This window comes from Camelus ferus, chromosome 2 (genome assembly GCF_009834535.1).
Source record: "Camelus ferus isolate YT-003-E chromosome 2, BCGSAC_Cfer_1.0, whole genome shotgun sequence".
NCBI lineage: Eukaryota > Metazoa > Chordata > Mammalia > Artiodactyla > Camelidae > Camelus > Camelus ferus.
Genome location: NC_045697.1, coordinates 30,309,102 through 30,332,945, shown reverse-complemented (window position 1 = coordinate 30,332,945; position 23,844 = coordinate 30,309,102). Strand labels below are relative to the sequence as shown.

Genomic DNA, 23,844 nt, shown 5'->3' with positions numbered 1-23,844 from the left:
CCTATCAAAATTGTCTTTATACAACTGATTTCCATAATGCTGCAAATTATAATGTCTAAGTAGACAAGGATTTAACTCACTTGTACAGTATTCTGCTTAGTATCAGTTATTAAAATTGCCATAGTAAACGTCTGCCAACTCTAAATACCTGGAAGAGAAATACATTCCTCTATGTTATCTTGTGTTGATTTATAACTTTGAATATATTGTATATTGTGAATCATTTTAGGGTTACAAATAACTCACCCACTAGGCTGTAAATTTCACTAAGTACAGGAAAGCAAGCAAGTGAACAGTTAAGAGATCCACTATGATTTTTCTTTTTTCCGTTTCACCTTAGACCACATTTTTTCCAGTTTCATACTAGATCACAAAATGATACCAGTTATTTTATTTGTGATGAGCTGAGGACAACAGCAGAGTTCAAGTTCACCTTATTCTAACAGTAAGGCGATAAAGTGCAATGGAAAGCTAAATTCTAACTGTAAATGTGTTTTTGCAACATAACATTTTCAAATCAGCTTAAATCCAGAGATTTTTATTACACAATTTGATTTTTACATCAATAAAATCTTAGATATAACAATACAGATAAAGGAACAATTTAATTTGTATTGAAATAAATATTAGATATACAAAGCACATACAGTGAAAAAAGGTCACAATAAATTACAAGCGGAGACATTATTTTGCTCAATCACCAAAGAAAGCCCTTGACACTTCCAATTTCACACCATCAAATTTATCATTCTTGCTGATGTAAGCAGAACACGAAACAAATATGGATCCCTGGGCTTACTTTCACAGGTACCAGCGTAGATAATTTACTACAGTGATCCAATTTGGAAATCAGTTGGGACCAGTAAATCGCTGCATAAAAGAAAGAGTGAATGAGGTCCTTTTTCCTTAGTGTCAGCAGGCTATGATTATTATGTTTATTAGATATTCTTGAAAAGAATTCACATTTTCTCAAATATTCGAGTGCAATATATTTCCCCTCTGAGCCCTACATTAGCATTTACGTGCTTTGGTCTTGAATACAGGGGAATGATGAATTTTTCAATTTATTTTATAAATTTACACAGTCTTGTGTATAAATTGGATAGTATTAGCCTGAAGAGTATATAACTTCCCAACCTGTACATTAGATATTAAAAATGGATTGAAGAGAAGTTCCTAAGAAATGCTGACATACTATATATACAAATTTTTTAGTTCAACATACCTCATTATGTAGAGCACCAGAAGTAATGCATTTATAAATCAAGCAGTTTTTTATGACTCTCTTTCTAATCTTTGTGACCCTTTTACATTTATTCCAATATACACACATCACAAATGTTACCCGCCCAATACGTTGCCCATTTGGTCTCAATTTACAAAAACATTTGTTCTATTTTAAAGTTACAAAAGAAAATAGTCAAAGTTTGGAATTAAACTGTCATGAATCAAGAGAAAAAGATTAGTTTAAAACTACCGAGCTTATCAAAAAAGTAATTTCAGAAAACTATGATGGAAAAAGTGAAATGAATTCTTGGGCCTCTCCTTCTCCTGGAATATGAGCTAATTTTTTGATTCCAACAAAGATATCAAAAATTCTCCTATCATTTTCTAAGAAAAAGACTCTGTTTTAGATTTAAAGTAAGTACTGTATCTCTTGTCACATCAACTCAAATTCAATGCAGGTCAGTTTTCCTATTTGCACTGAACAAGAGGAGAAAGATCACTCTAGAGTTAATCTCTCACAAAGGAACATGTTCCTTCTAAGAATCCTCCTGAATACCACTTTAGAAGATAAACATGTCCTAGGATAATTACTACCAAGAAATCTCCCAAACTCAGCAGCTCCTTTTCTTAACCTTAATACCAGATCCAATAACAACTTTCCATCCAGAATATTAAAAGAAGACCGCTTATTAAAACAATCTCTGGAAATAACGCCCGGATTTACAAAACATATATGCTTTGGTAAACTATCTGTTAAGCCATACTAGCACACAGCCTCTGTAGAATTCTCTTAATTCTACAGAAATCCCAATGAGGTGTTAAGAGAAACTAGCTGTTTCTACAACTCAAACTGAATTTACAAATCTAGCTACCATTCCTAATATCCAAAAATTTCAGTATGCTTTATATTACTGTGAAAAGTCTAAATTTTAAGAGGTTGAACTGGCTATATACCTCATGTACCTACAAAACGACCACAAAAAATTTTTTCTACACAACTGAAAATGAAGGAGAAAGAACAGTTTTATAATTGATGTGTTTTGGTGATTTAGGCACTTATAATTAAGGGGAAAAAAAAAACCCCAGCAAAGAGATCACGATCAGAATAATGTCACTAACTGTAACCTATGTTACTATTTTACCTAGAAAGTAGATATTAACAGGGTACTTCTTCCAGCTTCTGAACATCTCAATATTTTTAAAATGTATTCATAGTAAATGCTTACTAAATATTTACTGAACATTGAATAATTAAAGAGCGTCATGGAATTCAGGTCCTTAGTTTTATGTTTGACTCAGCGTATAGTGGCATTTAACCTTCCAACATGGCAGGTCAAACAGCTGGGGACTACTTGAGGAAAGAGTGCCACCTACTGATCATAAACATAACTGTGGTTACTTTCTCCCTTGAGGTTTTCCTTGCAGAGTAAAAATCAGTCTCAATTTGGGTGTTAGCAATGAGGCTAGTAGATCAAAGGGGATTTGGGTAGGCAGGTGGAGAGGAGCTTCAGAACTATATTAACTAAAACAAACTCCTTAGCATTAGACAAGGATCTTTACCACAACCCCGCAAAATTTTCATTCATTCTGATCTCAATCTTAAAAAAAAAAAACTAACCAAATCTCTCAGTTCTACTTGTATTACACACACACTTACTTTCCTTTTTAGGATGAGTAATATTCATGTCCTAAACTTGTAAACCTAATCTGAATTTTCAATCTTGATTTTCATGAAGTATTCCGATAGATTTACAATTCTTAGTTATATAAAAGACTTCATAAATATTTTCAGAACTCCTGGTTCAATAATAGCATGCCTTGATTTTCCCTGTAAAGGAGGTTCCTAAATAACTAAATTTAATTTAAAAAAAAAAGTTAGTTTTCTTTTTTGATTACTTCTTCCAGAAGCATCTACCTTGGTGAATTTTTCTCCAAGAAAATTTAAATACAAATTGTTATTTAAGAAATTTCTCTGTGTACTGACATTAAATTTAGAGTTAAAATTTATGAGGAATCAAGTATACAAAAGGGATCTAGAATTTTTGTTAGAACAAAGTAGGTTTTGTATGAGATCTCTACCTGCCCAAGAAGGTTTAATCTCTAAAAATGCCAGAAGAACAGTATTATAACACCTCCTAAAGAATCAGATATTCTGGACTTAGTTAAATCAACATTTTTTTTAAACTGCAAGTAAAAATAAATTGAACTATGCAGTATAATTTATCCTAGTACATTCACTCTATATACTGCTATTATATTTCCTTAATTTTAATTTGATAGGTATACATACAAGTTACACTATAATTTCAGATGTCAAATCAGCTGGCTGTAAATATTCATACCGCAGAATTTCCAACTATAAGTTCATGCAAACGATCTAGTAATGCTCAAATTCTAAGATTTATTTTTTTCATGAGTTTAGGAGTATTTTGTTTATAAATAAAGCCTTCCTTTAAAGAACAAACATGAGCATATCAGAAATCAAATCCCGTGATGTGACAGAAGCCTTGACTTTTGAAGCAGAGTGTTTTAAGTTGTAATAGTTTTAATGTTAAATTCTTTTTGTTAAAACCAACACGAATTATTTCCTTTAGGAAAATCTTTTTGACCAACAGTAATTTTCAAAATAAAGAGGAAAACTCAAAACAGTAGCATACTTATAGATCATTAAAAGACACAATAATGACAAAAAGAGAGCACACAAACACAAAGAAAATAAATGGAAAAACTTACTCATTTCTGTACCTTAGTTAATAGCACTGTTCCACGGTTAATTTCTTAGCTTTGGTAAATGTTGTATAGTGTGGAAAATGTTAACACAAGGGGAAGCTGAGTAAAAGGTATACAGGAACTCTCTTTACTGTTTTTCACAACTCTTCTATAAATCTAAAGTTATCTCAAGATAGAAAAAGATTGTAGAAAACAAACAAAAAACTAGTAACTTAAAAAATAAACGTGCCTTCAGCTGCCAAAATTTCTTGATAATTCAAAATTTTAAAAATATCATTAGACATCAATAATGTTGTTTACTCAACATTACAGTCATTTTATTGCTCTAGAAAATTTAGTTTTAAAACCATCAGATTATATACATAGTGATAATGAAGACTAGCCACACACACACACTCAATCAACTATATCATGAGGCTGCTTCTCTAGCTTAGAAGATAAATATTACAAAAATACAAAAATAGCTGGTTACAGTTGAGCTATCAAGCAGGTATCACATTTCTATAGATCAAAAAGTTGAACAAAAACTGATGCTACTGAAGTCACTGAGTATATATGAGAAATCCAAGTTACATGCAGACAGAAGAAAATAGGTTACAGAAACCATTACATTACTCTGCACTAACATTTTGCAATGTTTTAAACATTTCCAATCATGCAACAGTAATAAAGATCAGAATGAATTTTATAAAGGAGTTTGACGGAAGCTCAACAAACAGGACTTAACATATTACACAACTCAAATCACAGTTGCGTAATACATCTCATTTCCCCAAATTTATCTATACATTAAGAAATTGAAATGTACACAATTTCCTCCACAACTCCTCCTCCAGCCCCATTCCTAATCAATAACCTTACCTATAAACCTTTCTATTTAATCTTTTAAATCAGATTTGATGGGTAAGCATAATCTTCATTATTTCAGGACAGATATTAAGTTAAGTCAGTCACTCAATCTTCAATTACATTCCTTTCAAAAGACATCTGAACTGATGTACCTGTCTATGAAATTCAAGCCTAAGAAACTGAGAAAACTGGCAGTCAAGAATCTGATCTAAGTAACTCTGTAAACTACAATAATACTAAAACCTATGTATCCACATTTCTAAAAGAATAATTTTCTATTTGAGAAATGTTACTCAATGGGTCTCTGAAAGGAAAACTGTCTGCCTACTGCTCTCTGATGTAAAATGCTTAAGTGACCCCAAATACTTACCCAATTGGCTAACAAGCTTATGGTTAGGCCTTTTTAAAAAGATATTCACAGAAGTAATTATAAAAGTAAAATTTTGGAAGGTCACAGCATAAGATACATATAGAATTCCTCTTATAATGGTACATCCAATATAAATCTGTCTCAACAAAGCAGCACAAAATCAATTTAAAACAATTTGAAATATAGTGGAAAGTGTTTTTGTTAAAATCATCAACCAAAATTACTGAATGGCAAAAGAATACTGTCTCAAAATATACTGAATTTACATGTAAATATTACCATAATTAACTCATGCCAGATATAAATTCAGGATACCAATTAGATTGAAACAAATTTTATAGCTATTTTTACAAGAGAAATAAATGTATTTCATGATAGAGGCATAGCAGCGTCTAAAGAATTTTTGATACATTTATCACAGATCCAAACTTCCTTAACCATGAACAACACAGTACAATAAAATTTTCTCACAAAGTATTTAAAAGGCTTGATTTAACATGCCAGGAAAATGATTATTTTTCTACTGAGATGCATTTATGTAAATTATGTAAATTAGATTGAGGTCAGTTTTACACCTGGAATTAACCACCCCTAGCAGAAGTACCAGCAGCTAATAATGCTTATTTATATTATATATAACTTAACTGGATGTTAAACTATGCAACTGTTGGTGCCAGTCTGCTTATAAAGGCAATGCTCTGGAGACAAAGTCTTCTCACAAACAGTGGGCAAGCAGGTTTCATTATTAGATGTTCAACAACAATCCTCAGTTCATTGAACAAGGTCCTGCAAGATCAAAGAGTTTTCTTTCAGAAACCCAATAAAAAAGCAACATAATGTAAGAGCAGATGCCAATGAAAGACTTTCCTATAGCCGTTAAAGAATTTGAAGAAGCGGAAAAAAAAAAAAAAATAGCCAGGATGCCCTGTAGGGAACACACAAAATTTTCAAAATCAACACCTGTTTCTTTTGGGGTGGCAGGGGGAGTTCGTCTAACAGAAGCATTTAACAAATGGCTCTCTCTGAGGGCTGAGACTAGGGATGATTCGTATCTTCTCTGCAGCTGAGTCATACATACCATTTTCACACTTAACTTGGGCAAATTCAACTAGTTGTAAAAAAGAGACCAAGACAGCGAAAATTATATAACACGAGCAATCCCACCTACTATTTCCTTAAAAGAACATACTGCCTCTTAGAGCTTCCCTTGTCTGAAAAATGGGAATATGTACTTACTGCAGTCATAGTGAAGTTTAAATGAGACAGCAGAGAAGATGCTCAATAAATGTTATCTCCCAACTGGATCATTCTACTCCTCAAACTGGCTCTTGTTTGCCTTCAGACTAAATTCCACCTCCTCAACATCCAATGCCCTCCACAATCTAGTAATCTAGTCTCAGTTGAACTTTCTGCTTCATCTCCTACCAGCCTCTGCCATGATGCCCATGTTCCAGTTATGTTGCGTGTTTGGGCCCAAACAGGTTGTGGACTTTGCCTTAACTGTGCTAGTCACTTACAAAGTACTGTTCATTACATACTGTAAATCACACACACACATCACACATTGTACAGGCTAGCAGATACAAAATCATGTATGCTGTACTATCACTTCTAAGTGCTTTGAAAAATCATCAAGGGTAATTTGGCTATTCACAGTTTTTATGTGCTGACTCATCATATATAAAGATACAACTTTTACCTTTTTGTATCCTCTGTGTTATTTTAATGGTTAATAATAGGCAATAATCTGCTTTAAAAAAGGATGTAATACACTCTCACACAAAAACAGGAAGGAAATTTAGAAAGATGCACATTTATCCAAAAACCTGCTCTTCCTCTTGTATGTCCTATCTTTGTGACAGCCCCCACTACTCATGACTTTCTAAGGTTTCCAGGCTAGAAACCTGGAGGTCTTCTTTATCTCATTCTTCTTCCCTAAGCCCTAAATTCCTGCCCTCCTAAATATCTTTCAAATTTATCCCCTTTTTCCTTTACCACTGAATTAGTTCAGGCTCTGGACTACTCTAACAGTCTCCAAATTGGTCTTTTTCTCCTTTTCATGAGCCTGAAATCCATCTTCTGGAATCATATTTCTAAATCAGATCCTACTATGTTCTCAACCTCTCCACATTATAAACTTCAAATGCTCTTCCTACCTTGAAATAAAATCCAACCCTTTTCGTGATCTAGTTCCTGTCTATCTTTCTGGGCACAGGTCTTTATTACTTCCCTATGTATTTGCTCAGGTCAAGTGACATGTAACTCCTGGTATGGTAAGCATATTCAGGCACCCACACACCAGAATACAGACTTCAAAAGACTTGGCTTATATTACCACCTGCTCAGTGAATTCTCATCCGTCTCCCTCTGTTCTCTGTGCTTTCAAAGCACCTTCATTATCATATTGACTTATATAGCTATCTAATTCACTCAGCTCCAAGTCCCTAGAAAGCAGGTATTTCAATCTTGCATAAACTTATTATCATCAACAATCACCGTCTTCAGAATAAATGAGTCTAATGAATAAAGTTAAAAGGCACCTTGAAAACACTCTAGTCAAACCCCCTCAGGTTACAGAAGAGGCCTAATGAGGTCAATGCGTGTCTAAAGTCACATGCCTAGTTTTTTTATTCTTGGCTCCATCCGTGGCATAAACTAGACCATGTCACAGAGTTCCTTCGGAGCAGCACTGACAACAGAACTTTCAGTGATGATGAAAATATCTGTCTACTGTCCAGTGCAGCGGCCACCAGCCATGCTTGCAACATGGTATGTGACTCAGGAGCTGAGCTTTAAATTGTATGAATTTAATTAAATTGGAATGGTCAAAAGTGGGTAGTGGTTGCTCTACTGGACAGTACAGCTCTGGACAATCTATACTACACATGAACAAAGGACTGGTACTACTAACTTGAGAATAAATATCATGATAGGTGAAAATGGTACAAACTGGCTATACAGACTGTCTCAAAACTCAATATATTTACATTCTGGAGGATAGTAGAGAAGTTTCTTAAAAAACTAAAAATAGAGTTATCATAAAATCCTCCTGGGAACATATCTGGAGAAAAATGTTATTCAAAAAGACACAAATCCCAATGTTCACAGCAGCACTATTTACAATAGCAAAAGACCTGGAAACAACCCAAATGTCCACTGACAGATGACTGGATAAAGAAGATGTGGTGTGTGTGCGTGCGTGTATAAAATGGAATACTACTCAGCCACAAAGAAGGATAAAATAATGCCATTTGCAGCCACATGGATGGACCTGGAGACTGTCATTCTAAGTGAAGTAAGCCAGAAAGAAAGAAAAATACCATATTATACCATTTATACGTGGAATCTTATAAAAAGGGACACAAATGAACTTATCTACAACACAGAAACAGACTCACAGACATAGAGAATAAACTTATGGTTACTGGGGGGAAAGGAGGGGGAGGGATAAATTGGGAATTTGAAAATTGCACCTCTTGGGGAGTGATGGAAATGTTAGCTATCTTGATTGTGGTGGTGGTTTCACTGGTGTATACGTCTATCAAAATTCATCATATTGTACATTTGAAATATGTGTAGTTTACTGTACAGGAACCATACCACAGGAAAGGTTTAAAAAAAAAGTATAGTATAGAAAATGTAGTTTTATAGTCTGCTTATCAATATTTATAAACCCAAATATTTTCCATTACCTTTCCACCATTTTGATTAAAATGCATGCTTATGTGAGAGGTTTATCAGCACATATTTGTGTTATCTTGATCAACTGCCTTCCTTTCTGTCTTTATTCCACTGAACACTTCTGAATTTCTATATGTGCTGATATGATTTAAGGATATGTGGAGAAAATGGGAATAGAGAAGAGGATATAAAGAAGCAGAGAAAAACAAATCTGCTCATGAAAACTGGATGCCAGGGTAGGGGACCAGAATATAATGTCTAAAATGAATACACAGAACAGAAAAAAAAAAGGGGGGGAAACTCTGGAGTCAGGTAAAATTAAAGGTTTATTTTCAACTAGGGACTCCCCGTAAGAACCTATGTCTAAAGAAAGTAAAATCTATTTCAGAAAGTATTATAAAAAAAACATTGTAGAGCATAAAAACCCCTTTAAAGGAGGTAAATCAGAATCATAAAAAAGGGAAAATAAACTATTAAAAACCAAATAGAATCTAAGTGCTTTTATAAACACTATTTCATTTCACCTCCAGAAGAAGGTTTCTTCCCATGTCAGTGAAAAAATTAAAATTTAAATAACTCGCCTAAAGCCACACACTTGGCAAAAGATGGGCCAACATTCAAATTCAGTTTTTACTTTGCTTGTGAAAAATGTAACAGAGATGATGCTAATACACTCACTCAATTTCTGGCTGAATTCTACTACATGATGACTTTATTTTAAGTGAGAAAACAAAAACTATGTTAACGTTAGTATCTGAATAACATTTAAGAAACTATTTTTAAAAAGCTGTTCATTTCAATTTTCCTCTAACTTTTGAGATCAGAAGGCATAATTTATTGTATATTAATTTAAGTTTCCATTCCTGAACATTATAGCAATTTACTAAAATATTTCTCTGCTTCTTTATTTTTCCATTCCAAACAATTCTGCACAAGGCTATCAGAAGAATATTGTGATCATGTCAAAACAATCATTTTTACACATCTAAAAAGTTCCAAAATTCTTACTCAGAAACTCAAGAAGTTTTATGATATAGCTTCAATATACCTTTTAAATCTTTGTTCCGACCACTCACCATTCAGAATTTCCCTTATAGTTAAATAGGTCCACTCAATGCCTCTTTTACTCTGCTTTTCACCTTCCTGCCTCTGAACTTGTGCCCTACTGTTTTCCTACCTAAAATGCTTTTCCCTATTCTGTCTGTTAAAAGGCTTTAATCCTTCCAGAACAAATTAAAACCTCTATTTTGTGAAACTTTCCCGGGCTGTTCTATCTTCTGGCTCAATGATCTCTCCCCTCTTGTGGACTATACTGTACTGATACGATAGAGCAAACGTGACAATTCATAGATTGACATGTGAATACTGTATCCTGAACTATTTCTTCCTTTTTTATTATCTGACATGTGTTTTTGTTTCTTCAACTAGAAAAGTTCCTTGAGAATGGGACTTATGTCTTACACATCTTTAAATTCCTTAAGCTTTAGCACTGTTTTAGAGATAGAAGAAATACAATCATCTCGTCAATCGTTCTATGGCCTAGAACTTAAATATAAAAACATCGCTTGCTTCTAAATTCTAACATAAAAGTTAAACAACTCTTAAAAGTTACAAATACTATTATTTTGTAATTGTCTTGATAAATAAATAAAACAGATTTAAACTAATCAGCTTACCGACAATATGGATTTCTTCGAGAGGAATATCGAAGAGTAAGGAATCTATAATATATAAAAGGCTGGAGCAAACTTCCTTGACCACTGAAATAAACACAAAGGTAATAAATACATGTTATCAATTCATATGTATACTCTCATACTTAAAGGCAATTTAATTGGAGAATGTGTATCTTTATTCATCAAATGGTCATAGTAATAGCTATAATATCTAAATCCAAGTTATTTTTAAAAAGGAAATAAATGAATGCATATGATTGGTAAAGAATAAAATATTACTGTTTAAATTTTATAAATATGTCTTCATGTATAAATTACTTTTTAAGTTTTTTAAAGCTATTAAATAAATAATAAATGTTTCAACAACTACCACTGATAACTGATAATCAAGTTTTAAAACTTCATAATGTATTTTAAATGAACAGTAGTTCACTTTATATAAATAAACAAGAAAAACTAATAAAACTGCACAGGCTCACTAGTAAACCTGCACAGCTTATACTATACTACTTACTTTTCTTGGTTAAAAATCAAAATCACAATACTTCAGGGGTCATATACGCTTATGAAATTCTAAGTCTGGAATTCTTTCCTAGGAAAAACTATCTACATTAAGACATCACTAAAATAACTACAAATAAAATGCAGCAATAAACTAACATGGATAGTTCGGTAGCAGGGCTAAGTAAATTATGTTTATTAGATGGACTCGGTATGCAACTACTTAAGATTGTGATTATGAAAACCATATAGCAACTTTGAAGAAAGTAGAATATAAAGCTATACCTATCATTAAAACTTCAGATGGGGGAGAAATATATTAAGATGCTAATATTTTTATTCTCCCTCGAAATTGTGTGGTACTGCTCTCATAATAAAAATAACATACATGATTACAAACTTATAATATTGCTATATCCATTTCCCCTAAAATCATGTGATGATCTTTAACTCTAAATTGAAAAACACACATATTGCAGAAAACATAAATAGGAAAGAATATTCAATGAAAAATAAATTTTCCATCATCCAAGTTAGTTCTTTCTTCAAAGTTACAGCACAGTCTCTAATATATACTTCCAGAAATTTACACAAAATGTTTATAATGACTAACACAAACATAGTGCTCACTTTGTCATTCACTGAATCCACTTAACGACCCTAGGAGGGAAGTGGCATTATCATACCCACCTTACATATGAAGAAACTGACACAGAAAGAAACGTATATATGCCTTTAAACGTATATACCCCAAAATAATTGGGGAGCACCTTACCTAGTTTCCAACAAATTTTAAACGTATTATATCTTGGAGATAATCCCCTTTCACAACACATAACTTATCTCATTCTTTTTACAGCTTCAGATAGTCCATATTATGCATGCACTATTATGTAACAAGCTCTCTACTAATGAATCTACAACGATCATCCTTTTATCCATCTTTGCACATGTGTGCGTGGATATGCAAAATAAACTCATAGACTATGTTCACTTTTAAATACAGAGCTTTACACATTATTGCTAAAAATATAACTTAATAAAGCCTTCTAATATTAGACTGTGCTTCTATGAAGGGTAATATTTAAGGAACAATCGCTTAAAATTGCTTTTAATTTTATAGTCTGTGTTGTATTCAAGTAACGAACTTGAAGCATTACTATCTTTTCTTGTTAGGGAGTGAATAAAACTTTATAACTTTATTTTAATTTTTTAGATAACAATGTGATCCCTCTATTTAAATACTTTCGGTAAATTCTCATTTCCTTTACAATAATCTTGAAAATTAAAATCACTTTGTTCATAGTAAGTGTTAAATAAAAGATTAAGTAGCATAATTGAGTTAATATAGCAATACAGTCAAACCTTAGTACTCCAACAAAAAATACACTGCAGTTCCAAAAATGAGGTTTTTCTTTAAGTGTGCATGGCATCTTGGCATTTCATTGTAATTCTCTTAAGCTTACTTAAAAGGAGAATAAATTATTGTGCTTATTAAACAGAATCTGGAGGTTTCAGCTATAGACATAAATTATTTCCACATAAAGAACTAGTTTTGGTAGCTACATTTTAACTTTCACCCAGGTACATGAAACAAATCACAGAACCTCATGTGACCCAAGAAACAAACATGAACAAGAAAGTAAGAGGGCAAGAGGTTCCTTTTACCAATAAAAATGTTTAAGTGTATGATCAGGATTACAAAAAAAGAGATGAGTTAACCTTTAGGGTGAAAATTTTAAAGTAGAATAATTGACAAATACAGCTGCATCAAATCCTATACTCAATATTCATGGAATGTTTACTGGAAGGAATCTTGGCAATTACTTATTTCAACAACTTACTAATCTTTTAAATGTAGAAAATCAAGGCCTAGAAGACTAAGTTAATGGTCAAATCAACCAGAATCCAGCTCCCTAACACCAAGTAAGAAGTCTTTCCATTTTATCATTCCAGGACCTTATTTATATATTACCTAGTTTGGAACCCTGTGACTTAAGCATCATGGGGTCATCCTGGAGTTTTCAGAGAAAAATATTATTTATAAGAATGATACCTAATTACCTTTAATGAAAAAGAATAAGAATATGGAAACAAATATATGTATGTATATGTATGACTCTGATGTATGAATATATACACCAGAGATTGACACACTGTAACTGACTATACTTCAATAAAAAAATTAAATTAACATTAAAAAACAAAGAATGATATAGGTACATTTATGAGGAAATCTAGAGGAAACTATTACTAGCTTAAAGACTCCTAAAGAAAGGAGTAACTGTCAGGTTAAAAACCTCACTAGTTAACCAAGGCAACGAACATTAAAATGAAATATTTCAAAGACAAAAATAAATTTATTACAAATTAATGAGATTATGGAAAACAGGTAATTCAGACATATTAAAGGCCAATTTGGCATGTTTTATTAAATATAAAAATGCATTTATCTTAGACTCAGCAAAAGTACAGACTAATACAAAAGTATAGACAAGTAAAAAAAAAAAAAAAAAAATTTCCTACAGCAACATTTGGAAAAGTAAAAAGCTGGAAACAAATGGCCGTCAATAGGGGAATGGGTAATAAAATATAGTATACTAATATAATGGAACACTATACAGCCAGAACTGTGAATGTCAATATAAATAAACTACAAAAACATACTGTATAAATGAAAAAAGCAAGATGCAGACAATTGATGTATTATGATGCTTCTGATGTAAAAACTAAACAAAGCCCCATACCCATAAAATAATAATATATATTTTCTACCTATCTTAGTAAGTATTTTTAAAAGAATGACATACATGTACACGTATCAACCTCCTTGCCTCTGGGAAGGAGAGGACAGAATTGCAACTAGGATTCTTAGTCAAGTGATACTTCAGCTTTTATCTATAATGTCCTATTACTTGAGAAACTGAAAACTCAAAAACAATAATCTGGACAGAAATGTAGTTTTAAAACTTAAATGCAAGAACATAGATGGAGAGGGCAATACTATCCTAATGTTCTAATTTTTAAAAGGAAGGCTTTCTTTATTCATGCATTCCTTCTATAATTAAGATACAAACAAAATATGGAGGTGGTGGCAAGCAACTATTAATACCAGACCCTAATTTTTCAGAATTTTCTCTAGTATGGGAAAAATCAATTCAACAATGTCAGAATGGACTAAACTAGCCTTTCCAAGATTGTTTCAAAGGCAGTTATTCTGAAGTCAATTTTCAAAATGTTCAATGATAAATCACAAGGAATGGTAAGTAAGACAAATTCCTAGGTTTAATATAACATCTCAGGCTCTCTACTATCACGTGAAAAGATGACTCTAAATCCATTCAGCTCTGCTTACAGTATCTATTCAGCAGATTCAAGCAGCTCAAAATGTGACTTTATACATTTATTACGTTCGCTTAGACATCAGCCTCCTACAACAAATGTATTTTACTTTATTCTTACCTAAAAAGCATAAAAACTGTAGCAGGCATCAAGAATATTTCATTACAAGCAATGAATTTCAGAATATTCTGTTGATTAGCGCTTAATTTATCCAAGATGGATCTCAGCAGAGGTAAGCTATTAGAACCTTTTGCCTAAAACATAAGAAAACAAACATTAGAAGTAACATAGCATTTCTGGGGGAAGGGTATAGCTCAGTGGTAGAGTGCTTGCTTAGCATGTATGAGGTCTGGGTTCAATCCCCAGCACGTCCATTAAAAACAAACAAACAAAAAAAACTATCTCTCACCTCCAAAAAAAAAAAGAAGTAACAGCATTTTTGATCACTCAGTTATTTTCTTTCTTTAGATAAACAGCATATACAATACACAATACAACCAAAAGATAATTATTTGAATACAATGACATAAAAATTTACAAACTATTTATGGACAAAAGTTAATGTATTTTCCTGCTATAGTCTATTTTCTGTATTTGAAGAGTTAAAAAAGGAAACAACTTTAATAAAAGGCCCTTTCATTCATAGATGTTGTTTTTCTTATGAAAGATTATAGATTATTTCACAAAAAATTGTGGTTATTTCTCTTCAAATGCAACAAAATCTGGGTACCCATAAATACAGTTAAAGTATTTGCAATTCCTTAGTTAATTAAAGGTAGAAATTAAGGAGTCCAATTACTGTGACCCAAGAGCTATAGGGATAACGAAAAAGGGACCAAATTTTGGATATTTTAATTCAAATTTCAGTGCATATATAGTCAATCTGCCTGCACACTGAAGTTAGGCTTAATGATCCAATGATCCAGAAATAAAAAATTTTAGGAAAGTAGCAATTCTGAACATTAGTGTAAAAGAAATTCGGCACACTCTACTTACCTGGTATGTTAAAATTACTGACGGAACAAGAGATCTCTGACAACTTACCAAACTCAATAGGTATGACTTTTTTTTTTTTAAATAATGAGATCTATTTCAAACTTCAGAAATTTCTTCAGGAACTGGGGGATAATTTTAAATACAATCTCTTATCTTAAAAATGTACTATTTTACTGAAAGTTAAACAATAAAAAATTCTAAAACATTCAAATTACTAGAATAAGTTTGTAAGTAATACAGGAACTTTTTGTGACAAATGCCCAAATGTCTTAGAACTCAAATTTGTGTCAACTATCTGTAAATCCAGGAGTCAAAAACAAAACCAAAAATCAGAATAGTTCTACTTACATCAAGGATCTTTTTGGTGTATGTAGCAGCATGAAGCAAAGAGAATAACAAGACTGGGAAAATACTCACTGAAGAAAACAATTAAGGAAAACATTTAAAATTCACCAAGCACTTTGCAAAATAGGCTATGATTATGTCCAGCCATACAAATCTGAAATGGTATCTGTTGAAATGAGTTCAGTGGCTTTTGTTTTACTGATACACTTTATAAAATAAAGTTTACTGGATAAGAATATAAAATATTTGAAACATTTGTTAAATGAAATTGAAATCTAGGCCACCTGGAAGCATTAAGTAGAACAGCTTTTAACCCCACAATGGTCATCTCGGACAGAATAATTTAGCCTTCAAATACCAAGATAGTCTTTTGTACTGCTTTCATCAGCTCCGTTGCTTAGGAAAGAGTATAGGATGATGGTTGAAAGAGTAGTTCCCAAATTTTCCTCAAATATCTCTCATTATTTCTTTCCTACAAGGACCCCATTTTTTTGAGATACTGTTCCTATCAAGCTTTTACAGTTAATGTGTTCTCAATTTGTACAAATAAAAAAGTATGTATCTGGTTTTGTATATAGTCAATTGAGAGTCTTTTATCAGTTTAATTACAGACATAAGCAAAGAATCCTTAATATTTAAGTTCTACTGTTTGGCTTATGTCATGGATAATAAAAATACACAATTTCATTCAGCTTTTTGAAAAATGGAAATTGCTCAAAAGACTCTACCCCAATTTCTGCTAAGTTGACAACAAAAAAATCTCACTTGTCCAGGTTATTTTCATGAAATGATAAGACAGTTAATCATGGATGGCAAAAGCATTTGCCCCAGAAATAGTAGCAATTTCTAAGAAAGAAACCATTATATTTTTCTACATCAACTGAAAGCTTGATGTGAGGGAAATGGTGACCACTACAACACAATCTGAGTATCAAATTCATTATGACCATAACTTATCATTTAGGATTCCTAATTTCCAACTGGCAAGTAAACACTGACCTATAGCCAAGTATTGTAAGAATCCTAACTCTCTAACATAAAAGTTCTCCAAACTAATATCCTGACCAATTCTTCCCTGCCACTCATAAGAATTAAGTAAAATACCAATTTCCTGAGTAGAGATCATATATATATACACACATACACACCCATATAAAAGTTTCACAGTTTTTAATGAATCATACTTTTGAAACTGATGAAAGCTACAACCCTCTCTTCTCTAAGGCCACTATAAAACTCTGCTGCTTCTTAAAAAACTCAATTTAAACTTTGACACATATCCTGTCTTGAAGCCTGATTCAATACAGAAGCAATGTCAGGTAATAAAAACAGAATCCTGAATTCAGAGTCAAGATATCTGGGTCCCGCTCTTGGCTCTGTCACTAACTTCATTTCTCTAGGTCCAGTTCCATCTTCTGTCAAATGAATTTGCAGCAATCAAAGCTGAGGATTTCTAATGAGTCTCACATCTCTAACATTCTATAGTTCATAAATTCTTGATAAGAGATTCATAATTTAGGATTTACTATTACTTTAAAACTAGGAAATATAAGGGTGAAAATTCTACAATAGAACAAGGACAATATATCACTTTTGTAAGAGCAAAGATCAGAACATGCCTTTGGGCTTAAGTATATTAACATAATACGCAACCACTTAGGAATCAGATTAGTATTTCTTGCCAATTAACAGTTAATGTTATTCCCACTGATTACTCCCACACCCCCTCCCTGTAAGAACTTAAACATGAAATCCTTAATCTTCAACATTCCCTAAAGATGGGCTAGCAAAAAACTAATTGGATAGAAAATGCAGAGAGCCTGTCTTCACTGTCATGAGTCATTTGGCACCATCTCAGGATTCACTCAATAAAACTGTGCCAGAGGTCAGTACTGATGTATTCAATTTGTTCTACATTAATTATCTAGAAAACACATTTTCTATCATTTCTATTTAAAGAAATTTTAAGCTACTAAGAGCAGAAACAAGAACCTCTATGTAATTTCCCATTATATCTCAGAAAAGTAAGAATTTTAACATTGGTAATTGTAAAGGACCTCAAAGGGCATAGCTGACCAAACCAGGTCAATCCAATGATATGCCAAACAAATGTGATTATATCATTTACCGCTGTAGTACAACAATTATCAGTGACTTTTACCCAAAAATTAACAAATACAAATTATGATGGAGCATTACAGACCCAAGCATGCACTGGAACTTGCAAAACTATTCCTTACATTGTAAACCACAAATTTAAACAGACTCTCCATGTACTACGTAAGTTGAGCTACCAGCTTCTGTCCAGGTATAGACAGAAACATTTTAAAACTACACTTAAGTGCTACTCACTCAATAATCGTAGATTAGGCAGACCTTTTAAGTCAGATAGACCTTGTCAGCATTACTACTTACTTGCTAATGTGATGTCAGACAAGTTATTTCAAACTCTTTGAGCCTCCTTATCAATATAATGCTCATGATAATTTTTTTCAGAGTGTTTCAAGGACTAAATATGTCAAGTTTGTATACACTGGCAAAACAGGTGCTCAAAAAATTTGATAAAAAACTTTAAATTTGATACTTCATGAACATAGAAAATACTATCTAAATAGTGTTAGAGACATATTTTATTGTGCTTTCCATTATGTACAGTTGCATAATAAACATTCAAGAACACTTAGGAGCCACACTTCTGAAAATACTATCCTGAGGGATGATTCATGTGGGGGGTGAGGGTGGAGAACAGATTAAAATGATTACATTTAGGAAACACTGCTAACTCTGTCTCACAACGCACACTACCATATCAAAGGTCTTTAGTAAAGAAACCTAACAATGTTTAACCTAGTGCTTCCCAAACACACTAAATTGCAAAATCCCTTCTCTTCCTTTTTAAGAATATTTATTATCATCCCACAACATAGTTTTGAAATGTGTAAACAAATTTCAAATGAGTTAATTCTCATTAACTCCAGAGAGTATCTATTTGCCCTTATTTTCTACTCTATCCATAACAAGTACTAATTTCTTTTTATTTTACTGATTAATTATCTCACTCTTTGCATAAATAAGTTATTTCTTGAATTTCCATGTTTCTAGCTTACTGGGAGTTAAAAGAAAGAGCTGAGGATTGGATTTCTCTTTTTTTAAAGCAAGACATCTGGGCATTTTCCCAAAGAAGATGTAAATTAAATAAAAGAAAAATAAATATTAAAATAAGTCCTCCGTAGGCTTATCCTTTGAAGCTGAATTTTAAAATATCCATTGCTAATAGAGAAGCTTACGAGAGGCAAGAACAAAGTTCCAAAGTTTAAAATTCCCAAGTTAGCTCTTCAAAATTTAGACTTCACATTTTAGAGTCAGAAATTCTTATACTGAATGTATCTGCATTCAAATGAAGCTGCGAACAAACCAACCAACCCAGGCTTTGTGAAACACCCTCATTGCCGAATCCTTCCTTTATCAAAAAAAATAATCAGAAGAGATCTCCTATATACTCAGGAGGCAATTTCACTGTTAAAAAGGTACAAAAGGATACTTGTAACAGGGTAGGAATTGACAAAGATGAGTGAATACAACAGGTAGTGGCAGCTGTCCTCTAGCAAAGCCTGGGCCAGGAACGCTCTGCTTAACTGGAAGTGCGGCAGTCTCTGGTGCAGCCTCAGAGCGCTAGTCAGAGCATTTGCCAGCAAAGCACGCTGGTAAAAGCTTGCTGCTTCGTGCAACCTGCAAATTACCAGGGGAGAGGTTATCATGAGACACAAACAAATACCATGCCTCTTCCTCCTTTGTGAATTGCATCATAACTGCACAACACCTAAATCTATTACTTGTCAACAGAAAAAAAATTACTTGACTCAACTGTACGTTTTTAGAAGCATCCCTTTATTTATATATATCCAACAATTTTTATTTATCTATTTATTTATTTAGATTTACTTAAGTATAGTTGATGTAGAATACCCAACTGAATTTTATAGAGCAGTGATTTTTCCTTTTAAACAGTCAAAAATGCAAAAGAACATGAACTCATCTCATCCCTACATCCATTTTCTTTCAGATTTTCAATGTGATGTTACTTTTCACAAAGCACATGATATAAAATATTACTTCCAGTTGGTAATATTACTAGGATATTAGTGCCTAAAGGATGAGAGTTGTGTTATATTTCTCCCTGCACCTCCTGCAGTTTAACAAGTCTGACACCTAAAAGTATTCCATAAAAACTGACTAAAACGAGTGAATCTCAAAGGCAGAAACACATATAATACATACCCAAGAAGAGGCAGAACGAACAAAGCAGAGCAGTAAACTGTGAATAAGCGAGAAAGCCACATTGCTGTGTCCAACTTATTGGTCATCATGAATTGCTGAATTTAAAAAGAAAAATACTGTTGTAAATTAAGCTTGCAAATTATGTTTTTAAGGCTAAAAAAAATATTGTAGTAAATTAAGCTTGCAAATTATGTTTTTAAGGATGAATACTACATAGTTTTATTCTTACTCAAAAATGGCTTAATGTCCCTCTTGCAATTGTTTTTTTTTAAGATCATTACATGAAAACTGTTAGGGACATTGTTTCATGTATGTGCTCAGTAACTAGGCCAAACTCCTTACAGTTTCGACGTGGAAAGCACAGAAAGTACTTATAGAAAAATACCAGCTGACATCTTAAAAAATTTAAAAACTTATTAGGCAAGGAAAATTTGAACATAAACTTAACTACCATTGTCTATTCCTTCAGCATTTGCAATACTGGCTTCATCTACTTAAAAGAACATTAAATAGGAACTAATTGCTCTCAAGAGGACCATAATTCTTATTCTTAGAAAAATCTCAAATTCAAACAGGCAAGTCTCAGATCTGAGTAAAAAGGCATCACACAAAGCCAGTTTGGATTAAATCAGCCTTACAAACGAGAAATGTAAAACCATGGTAACAGTCACCATTGAACTCATTAGCTTATGGATGATTTGCCAACTTAGACACAAGGGCCTGGCATACTGTAGAGGGTCAAAATATGGCTGCCAGGTGTTAATGGCACCTACCTCTCATTTTATGACTTTTTCATCCTCTTGAAGCTCCCTCATAAGACTTACCCTGGTTTCTGTGGCCCTAGATTAAACTTCCATATATCACTTTCTTCTCCTCATTCTGTCTTTTCTTTCACTGCATTTTACCAACAGATATGTCCATCATCACTAATAACTTAAAATCTGTTTTCTCATTCACAATGTATCATATTCAAATTCTAAAGTGGCATTTATATCATTTTTTGATAGAATCTACATAGACAATTTTTACCTCAAGACCCAATACAGACATGTGTGGGTATATAAACAAAATTTTCACAAAACAATAGTTATATTCACTACATGTGATGGATTTTGGTATTTTGTATTCCATTTAATGTTTTAGAAATACTTAGTGTTTCCACTAAAGTGATTTTAAAACTCACTAACAGGTCTTAACCTGGAGTCTAAGACACTACTCAAGGCAATATAACTTAATTATCTTTTTAAAGAAGACATAAAAAAACTTCTGGGGAAAAAATGCAAGTATATTTAGAAAACCAAGAATTTTAAAATTTAATTTTATCGTATGCTTTCTAATAATATGCAGGTAATTTCAGATATATGCCTCTGGTTTATTCTATCCCAACCTATTACGCTGTGACTCTTCTAAATTTAAATGATCCGTGGTAGTCAAGTGGAAGGATGATATAGCTTTCCATGCTCAGTTTCTCTACAAATATTCAGACTGCATGACAGTCTGCAATTTAATTTTAGAGCATTTTCTTTAAAACCCGTTTGTTTAAGGTGTTCATTTTGTGATAAATCAGTGAGCTCTGCATTTCATTTTCTACACTTTTATGCGTGTATACTCTATTACACAATAAAAAAGGTTTAAAAAAGTGTATTGGTTTACATTTTAACAGTGAACTGACTAACCATGTTATAAATAGCTCAGGCAAAAAATATTAATGGATCTTGGGGTGAAAAAACTACCGAGGTGAAAAATTATTCACACAGTCTCAAAGTATCATGCCATAGAATACTTTTTATTTACAAAGAGAAAAAAGTTATCTTAATAATGGAGAAATCTGGTGGACACCATCTTAACCAAATGGTCAAACAATATCTCCAATGATGGGATAAACCAACATAAAATGCTTCCTAATAAAAATAATGCACTGAGATGAACAGAGTGTTACTTTTGTAATATTTCTACCAAAATGTTTAACCTGAATCTAGTTATCAAGGGGAAAAAAAAAAAAAATCAAACAACTCCAATTTGAGGAGCATCAGGCCTGGATTCTGAAAGATAAAAATGGGAGGACGAGGGCAAGGGAATTGTTCTAGACTAAAAGGGACCAGAGGCCAGTAAACGCAGTGTACACTTTTTGATTGAATCTGGATAAGGAGGAAGCAGCTTTAAGGGACAATTGACATAATTTGAATATGAACTGTATAGTAGGTAATAACATGTATCAATGTTAAATTTCCCAACTTTAACTGCAAAAATTGCTGCAATAACTGCATTGTGGTCATGTAAAAGAATAGTTAAGTACTTATGGGTTAATAATCATCATGATGCATACGACTCTAAAATGGCTCAGAAAAATAAAGGAAAGAAAAAGAAAAAAGTGACTCACTCAATTCACATACTTACAGTATTTAAAATTAGAGAGCAATTATGCTTCTGGAACAAATAACTAGTAAGCAACAGATCTGCATCTTAAGAATAAAGAATTTAAAAAAGCGTAATACTTGTTTTCTTCGTAAATTTAGTAACGGGGCGGGGAGACGCTCTCCTCCTTTCGCATAATTTCTAATAGCACAAAACGGGCAGAACGGTTCTCTTCCAGCACGCGTGTGCGTAATGAGGCTTGCGTGGAATGAGGCGCATGTGACGAGACATACTCAAGTGGCATCTTCTACCTTAGGACCCAAGCCAGAGACAGAGTAGTGGGAAGGGACAAGAAGGCCCAATTTCCACCGCACACAGGTGGGCATATAGGTGAGGGCCGCCTGCTCCAAGCCGGCCAGTTGTGGCTTTGGAAACAAACTTTTAGCTCCCTCTAACGTCTTAGCACACGATCGGCCCTTTCCCCACCCCCACCCCAATCCCTAATCCCAGTCCTGAAAGCACTGAGCTTCTAGAACGCCTCGGACCCGACCTGCAACACTTCCTGCTCCTTCCTAACTTCCAAGTCAAGCCAAACGACCCTGCCCTCTCACTTACCACTGCGCCCGCCCCTTGGGGGCCGTTCGGAGCCGTATCCGCCATGGTGGGGTGGTGGGCTCACACACGCGTCTGGGACGCTGCAATCGGAAAAAGAAAGGAGGTCAGCACCGGGGCCCCGAATCCGGGAACCGACTTCTCTGCCTAGTGCCGAAGCCCGCCCCGCCCTGCGGGGGCTCCGGGCCTCCACAGAGCAAAGGTCTCGCCGCTTCAGTGCAGCGGACTGTCCCACGGGCACCCGCAGTGGCCAGGAAATACCTGTCTGGCACGTCCAAGAGCAAAGCTGGGTTTCTCGAAAGACCAGAGCGAAGGCGGAGCTTCGGAACAAGGCCCAGTAGGGACGACCTAACACCGCCGGCTCCGGGTAGTTGCCGAACCCGGAAGTGCTCGCTTCACTTCCGTGGGGAAGAGGCGGTGGCGTAGCGGGGAAACCCGGAGCGGTGCCCTGAGGCATGACGGGAAGTGTCGTTTTTCTGGGTTCGGCTTCACTCGTCGTGCACGCCCATCGGCTCATCGGTAAGTTAAAAAGCGAGGCGGGCGAAGTAGCTTTTCTCTCCTCATTAGCTGAAGGATGGTCTAGCCTGCCCCGGTCCAAACAGCGAAGTCTCCTTCCTAATATAGAAGCCTCAGAAACATAGTCCTGGCTGTTTTCTTCGAGGGGCTCACGAAGCCCTGTGGTGCTACTCCTAAAATTAATTCTTTCAACAGCACTAAATGAGTCCTGCTGTGACAGGACCCATGCTTGGCAAGGAAGATAGAAAGATGACTGTGGCACAGACTGCAGGAGAGACAGACAAGTGAACCGAAATCACAACACACTGATTGTGTAATGTGGACAGAGACTGAGTTAATCCCAGGGAGCACTAGGAAGGGCTCTAA

General features: G+C 33.9%; 1 protein-coding gene across 1 annotated transcript; it reads right to left on the bottom strand.

The window, feature by feature from the left end:
* Positions 1-522: 522 nt before the first annotated feature.
* On the bottom strand, positions 523-23,360 carry TMEM33 (transmembrane protein 33). The gene is made up of 8 exons (XM_006191759.3): positions 23,224-23,360; positions 22,966-23,045; positions 19,996-20,090; positions 19,259-19,446; positions 15,721-15,788; positions 14,497-14,630; positions 10,534-10,617; positions 523-5,962 (listed from the first exon to the last, which is right to left on the bottom strand). Exons 2-8 carry the CDS (start codon positions 23,008-23,010, stop codon positions 5,833-5,835), a joined length of 744 nt encoding a protein of 247 aa, XP_006191821.1. The 5' UTR covers positions 23,011-23,045; positions 23,224-23,360; the 3' UTR covers positions 523-5,832.
* Positions 23,361-23,844: the final 484 nt, after the last annotated feature.

What these genes read in the sequence shown, in the direction of transcription:
- TMEM33 (XM_006191759.3), bottom strand. Translation starts at nt 23,010, where the DNA reads ATGGCGGATACGGCTCCGAACGGCCCCCAAGGGGCGGGCGCAGTG. An exon ending in TTCGTTCTGCCTCTTCTTGG is followed by an intron (nt 19,447 to 19,995) that starts GTATGTATTATA and finishes GGTAATTTGCAG; the next exon opens with GTTGCACGAAGCAGCAAGCT. An exon ending in CAATTCCTACCCTGTTACAA is followed by an intron (nt 15,789 to 19,258) that starts GTATCCTTTTGT and finishes TGTTTTCTTCAG; the next exon opens with TGAGTATTTTCCCAGTCTTG.